Source organism: Melitaea cinxia, chromosome 9 (assembly GCF_905220565.1).
Source record: "Melitaea cinxia chromosome 9, ilMelCinx1.1, whole genome shotgun sequence".
NCBI lineage: Eukaryota > Metazoa > Arthropoda > Insecta > Lepidoptera > Nymphalidae > Melitaea > Melitaea cinxia.
This window is the reverse complement of record NC_059402.1, coordinates 4425389-4432542: the sequence shown is the minus strand read 5'-3', so window position 1 is coordinate 4432542 and position 7154 is coordinate 4425389. Positions and strand designations below refer to the sequence as shown.

Below are 7154 nucleotides of genomic sequence, written 5' to 3'. Positions count from 1 at the left end.
AATTATTTATATGGTTATATCATTCACTTGAAATATAAATAGTTATTTTAAGATAGTTATTAAGTTATTTATATATATAACGTATAACAAGTTGTTCAAAAGTTAATTTTTACAGTTAATATATAATTTTACGAATAGTAACAAACGTAAGAAGGTGTTTATGATATGAAGCAGGATCGACGTCTATCCGTGCTCTCTGACATGTAGAAATTATTTATCCAAAGCAGCAAACAAATATCCGTTTTGAGCGGTAATCGAACCCGCTTGATAGCGGCGCTTCCCGCATTGATATGATTAACATTGATATGTTAATAGACCTTTTATCGGAAATACGTCAGAGTTATCGCCAATTTATCATATTACGTTATAGATTAGAGATAGAGGGATAACAGATATGATAAAAAATATGTGTTTTTGAGATAAACGTCTTCATGTGTCTAGAAATACCTATATATGGTGTATTTTGTATATATATATATATAAATATATATGGATAAATTTGTTAACTTTTCCAATTTCATTATAACAATTTTAAAAATTTACAGGAACATTTGCAAAGCTATAATTGAAAATAATGGATTTTTAATAAAGGCGGGGATGGGGCAAATGTGTAATAAATGTTAAATGGCTACCGCTTACCCAGCGTGGTGACTATGGGAAAAATACATGAATTTACGCCATTTTGATGGTTATCCCGCCACCGGTCGGCTTTTTAAAATCCAATGTGGTAGTGGAAATGTGTTATCCCTTAGTCGCCTCTTACGACACCCACGGGAAGAGAGGGGGTGGCTAAATTCTTTAGTACCGTAGCCACACAGTACAAAATATTACAGATAAAATTTATATTTTAGTTTATACAATATTAAGGACCTGTGTGGTGGTTATGGCATAATATTATTATTTTATAAACGAGAACATACCATTATAAAGACTTAACTTCCGTTTACTATATTCAAAAAACGAATTATTTTTGAAGTGAAACTTCTTTAGGCGTATGAGGGTAAAATTTTTACAAATGATTTGCAATAATAATAATATTAGCGTCACGAAGATGCAACGTTTTAGTCGAACAACAGAGCCACCTAGCGTCTACTATAGAAACTACAAAAATTGTTACATTCATATGAGTATTACATTGCAAACTAACTAGATGGCGATGGAACCGACATCTAAAGCTTTAGATTTGTATAAATATTGAGATTTAAAAATTAATGAGACTTAAAAATTAGTTTGCCAAAGAAGATTAACTTCTAAAATGCGTACTAGTGTGTGCGTACATACGCACATACTTTTTTATTGTTGAAATAGAACCGTTGGAGATTTAGTCAAACTTTAATCATGATACGTTAAGCGTATCAAAATACTCGGAACGAAATAACTCGTTAGTTGAATTACAATATTACATTTATAGTATATTTTTAAATTCATGGCAGTACAATTATATGATCTTTGTATTATTTTTCAATAAACATATCAACCACTTAACTATACAAAATATATCTTTAAAAAATGCTTTAAGCTGGACATTAAATAAAAATAAAAAATATAGCATTGCGACGAGGATACAAGTACGAAAATAAAATTTTACACACATGCAAAATAAAAACTTTTAATCTTACAATCATAGAGGTAATAAATCAACTAATTTTCCCGAATATATTACCGAATATTACAGCGGCGCATATCAAAATACCGATACCGGTAATTATTTGATTACCGTCAAGTGTACTTGGCTCTCTTTCCTTGTCTTTATCCTCATCTAGGTCATGATGTACTACAGATAGTGCTTTTGCTAGTTCGGCATCTGATTTAGCACTATTTTGAGAAGCGGCAACTATTAAACGTTTGAGTTCGCGGATTTGTGATTCGATTTTATGATCTTGATGATTTAGGTGATCAATTAAAGATGCCTGTTTGTTGACTAGATTTTTCTATATTTTCCTGCATTAGGGTTAAGTTATTCGCGAGTTGTTCCTGATAAGCAAACTCAGTCTTCATAGCGTCAGCGATATCAGCTCTGCTGGCTGACCCACCACCTGCTATGGTGTATAACACGCTGGCACTCCTAGCCATTTGTTGTTCCATCATATCTCTGAACTCGGCCATTTTTAAGCGATTGTTCACTGTTGAACCGGCTATTCCTAAAACTGTACCAAGTATGGAAGCGACAATGTACCAATATTTATTGCGTTCAGTGTGTGCCCTTTTCCTTTCATGGCCGCGTTTGACCGCGGCCGACATCGTCGCGAACAATTCTCTTTCCTCTCTCTCCGCTTCCGAGAAAAGAGTTCGTAATGCTCGTTCTTGTATGATTAACTTATGCTCCTCAGTACAAAGTTGTAAGTACTTGTCGTCACCTTTCATAATGTTTTGCATTTCTGAATGTAGTTCTTTCAACCTAGCTTCTATTGACGCCAGTTCACGTCCTAAATCTCGTCTCCGATCCTGAGATGCAACAAACTGCTCCTGCGCTTCGACTACGGTATTCTGAATAGCCATTATTTCTTCTATACCAGTAAACTTTTCATATCTAGACACCAGTTCCTTTACTCTGTTCGTGATACTTTCATGTTTAAACTTTTCCGCTATTTCTGTAACTTTAGACGCTGGGACATATTTGGTTATAAGTTGATCGACTTTGTCCCTACTTGTCGATGTTATTTGCGGTAAATGTATCTTGTCTCGCACCCTTTGTGCAAATTGCCGGAGTCGGTCTGCCATGTTTACATATTAAAACTGTTTTTTTTTTAGTTTTAATGATGTTATACCATTCTGCTATACATTTTTGCGGGCTATGATATCATTTTTAGTTAATTATAATGACATATTTCTGTTCTGTATTGTTGGGATTACGGACGACTAATACATCTAAGAAAGCTAAAGAATTATTTGCCTCTAACTCCATTGTGAATTGAATTTTGGAATTTATGGAGTTAAGATGGTGTACGAATATGGATACTTTATCAGATGGTAATATTGTAAAAGTATCATCTACATACCATTTGTAGAACCTGGGTGTTATAGGTGAGGTACGCAGAGCAGTCTCCTGTCCCTCAGCTTTCTTGATACAATACTAATGAATTCTTCAACCGGTATAAGCATGTTAACAGTTTTCAAATAAACCACTATTGGACAAGAGCCTATTCTAAAACAATTAAATCCGAACATTAAGAGCATTAGAAGTTAAGCCGTCGATGCTGGTTGTCATACATATCTTTTATAATTTATTTTAGTTTTATGTAAAGATTTAATTTGTTTTAAAACCAAAAATTATTTAATTCAAGTAGGCTTCAGGAGCATTTTAAAATCGTCATTTTATAAACTTAAAAATGTGATTCTTAATGAATTAGTCATAGTCCGATTCGGAATGTAGATTCTGCAGAGAAAAGTCGACAAGAAACTCCGCAGTTACACTTTAAAAAAAAAAGAGTGTGCTTTAGACCACACGAATGAAGTAAAACTTCTTTAGCTCAATCTAACTTTTATATCCGTCTCAACTTTCATTCGCTACACCCGATCACACTTTTCGTAACGCTCTCGTTACGCATTCAACAGGCAACAGGTTACTCCCCAAGTCAAGCGTGCGTAAAGAAGTTGTACTTAAAAAATGTGTTTATTATAAATACCTAATTACAGTCATATCTTTCATGTTTATGTATGTCCCTTGTATGCCTGATATCAAAACTGTATGTCTTCTTAATAAAGATAAATAAACCGAACCTATTTTTCATATCTCAAAATTAATAGTAGCGTTACGACATGCAACACGCTAATTGATGTTATTAGACACATGGCGAAGATTAAGTGGTCAAGTGCTTATGACACACCCACTAGATATACTGTCTGTCTTTTGTTAATGAGTGCCTAGCTAATATAAAAAAATCGGCCAATTGCGTGACAGAATTAGGTCTGCGGCATATTTAAAGCCGCATATTTTATAATCGAGATAGATTATCTAGATACATGTATAATAAATACATTTTTATAGGTATATTAACATTTTAATTTGATTTTATTGTCTGTCTTTATAGAGGCCATAGTAGCGTTTATTTTGTAAAAGTATGAGGTATTTAGTATCTTTTACCGCAATTGTGGACATTTCTGAAAAAAATAAAATAAAAGTTAAATAAAATCATTTCTTCATAATTTGCCAGTTACATGCAACAGGTAAAATTATTGTTAGTCAAATTTAAATGTTTAAAATATAAGTCTTTTCCCCATCTTTGTCCATAAACATATTTTTTTGGTAGGTCCAACATAATTGATTTTCGCTACTTTGACATCATCGTTCTTATATCTGAAAATAATAAGTTCAATATAATGATTACACACTTAATCAAAGTTCATAAACCCTTCAAAATGACGCGCATTCAATCTTATTACGCGCCTTATTATATTCATATTACTCACCAAACATCCTCGGTCGTTTTATCCATATCCGTCGTGTGACTCAGACGGCGTCCTATACAATGTAAATAGAAAAGAAATTGATACCTACACGTTATACTTTATATGGGACATGACAGATTTAGTTTAGATACGCTCGCGTACTAGGTATAATGCATATTTCTGTATGTTATTGTTTTATATAGCAAACTTTATTTTAAATTCTTTTAAAGATATTCATTGGAGCAGCGTGGATTAAGCTCTGATCTTTCACCTACATGGGGAAAGAGGCCTATGCCCAGCAGTGGGATATTACCGGCTGAAGCGTAAAAATACTTCTATTATAATAAAATTAAGTAACTTTTGTTTACAAGAGCATCACGCTAAAACTATATTATCTTGAGATCACATTTTGTTCTTAAAAAGTCACAAAAAAACTTACCTACACTATAAATTAGTTTCCTTATCTAAGTGCCTGTATCTCTATTGCAGATAAAGTTTATCCCGCAAATATGTTACGATTAGACTTAACAATAGGTGGTAGAATAGGGCATTAAAACCTGTTTCACCTCAATTTATAAAAATAAGATTGAGGTTCATATTTGTGAATAGAAATTAATACATATAATAAACATGTAACTCGTCGCTGTCTGTACATGAAAGATATATTACGAAAAATATTATTAGGACCATCAACGCAAATAGTATCCAAAACAATGATTGTTAGAATTTTTGTCTGTTTATCTGTGCGTTCGTGCACGCTTATCTCAGAAACAGCTTTTCCGATTTAGATATCGTTTTCACTTATATATCGTGATAAGCTTCACTTAATATTTAGTGTTTGTTTCATGTCAATCGATTCATAAATAAAAAAGTTATGCCAATTTAAAGAATCACGTTGAACATGTAAATACCCAAACGACGGTGTTTATAATCCAAAATAAACCAAAAGATATATCCAAAAAAGGCTGTCCAAAATTACTATTTCACGCAGACAAAGTCGCAGGAACCGCTAGTCTATAATATAAAAATGAGTCGCTGAATGTGTTGCTAAGCGCAAAACTCGAGAACGGTTGGACCGATTTCGCTAATTCTTTTTTTTAAATATTCCTTGAAGTACGAGGATGGTTCTTACGGAGAGAAAAATTATAAAAAAAAATTAATAAAATTAAAGAATCGACTGTTAGGCGATACGAAGTTCGCCGGGTCAGCTAGTATTTCATAAATATAGTGGAATTCGATGGTGAAAATGAAATAGATTAATACATCAAAAACTTTTATCTGTTGGATATCGTCATCTGTCAAAAAGCGTTATCCATAAATAGTTCTTAAAATATACCTACATTAAAAAGTGACTCTTGACAAATAAGATGAAATCAAATACAGATAAGAGACCTAACATAAAAAATGATCTGGTAAAGTAGCGGTTAGACTTTCTCTACGAAAGCGCGATGTATCACACCACTAAGTTGGATATGTGAGAGAACTAGCTTTCCTTTTGTCGTTCGTAATCTAACTAGATTAATTTATTTTTTAAAACGTAATAGTCGTTATTTTTTTTAATATTTCTCAATATGAATTCTTAGAATAATCAGTAATGCGTGCAAATTGGAATGTTAAAAAATAATTGTCTCCAAACTCCAACTTCATCAAAGTAGTCGAGGTCAATTAAATACGCATTATTAGGGATAACTCAAAAAGTGCTCTTCAGCTGATCTCACTCAACTTTAAATGGAACCACATGATAGTTACCAACTTACGAATATTTACAAAAAATCATCCAAATCGGTACATACACCCAGTAAAAAGTTATGAGATAGCGACATAAAAACAAAAAACCAATTGAATTGGGACTCTCCTCTTTTATTGAAGTTGGTTAAAATATCTATAGTTTTTGTCGTCGCACTAGCTATTATGCTTGCGGTCACAATCCCGCTCATGACAAACATTTGCATAGGCCATAAAGAAGTTTGTCGTGGTCTGGGCGTTTGTTTGCATTTTATTATTTTTCCGGATGTCCGACACAGGACAAAAAAACTTTTTAACAAAAAATTAAACCGCCGAAAAAACTGAAAAGCAAAAAATAATAAACCTTTTTTATTTAAATATTACCTACAATAAATGGAATGCACTAGATTGAAAGAATGCGGCTTAAAACATTACACTTTACGAGGTCAATACCAAACACCAGTCCAGGAACCCTTGAGCCACGTCCATATACGTCCAGGTCAGACATGCAAATGAACGCTTCTATCGGAAACAGCTGAAGGTTAAACGCCATATTTGTAAGATGGTGGCCATGCGCTTTCAAATGACCACTGGACTTCTTAAATTAGTTATTCTATGTTATTTTTGTTATTATTGCTATTACAACATACCTAATGATATTTATAGATAACAAAGAAATGTGAAGTTTAGTACGGAGTTATATTTATGACTAGTATTTATATATCTATCTATCAGTTAAGGATTATAGAAAACTACTTCTGGGGTAAAATTAGAAGCTAAATATTACTAGATTTTGTTATACTACTAGGCCGGCAGACAAGCGTAGGGCTCACTTGATGGTAAGCAAATACCGTAAATTATTATCATTACTACGTCCGTTATAGAGTAAAACGCAAGTTATAGAGTAACAAGCTTCTGTCTGCGACTTCATCCGCGTGGAATAGGAACAATTCTGTCATACATGATTTTTGCAAAACTTTTACTGTTTATGCAGGGCACGCAGCGGAAGCTCTCAAAAGGAAAAAAAAAAGATTTTTAAA

At 32.9% G+C, this 7154-nt stretch overlaps 1 protein-coding gene across 1 annotated transcript; it reads right to left on the bottom strand.

Annotated features, from left to right (window-relative positions):
- Positions 1–1615: 1615 nt before the first annotated feature.
- LOC123656519 (mitochondrial potassium channel-like) lies at positions 1616–2818 on the bottom strand. The gene is given in 2 exon segments (XM_045592189.1): positions 1616–1931; positions 1933–2818. Coding segments are annotated over 2 exon segments (1083 nt in total). The 5' UTR covers positions 2722–2818; the 3' UTR covers positions 1616–1637.
- Positions 2819–7154: the final 4336 nt, after the last annotated feature.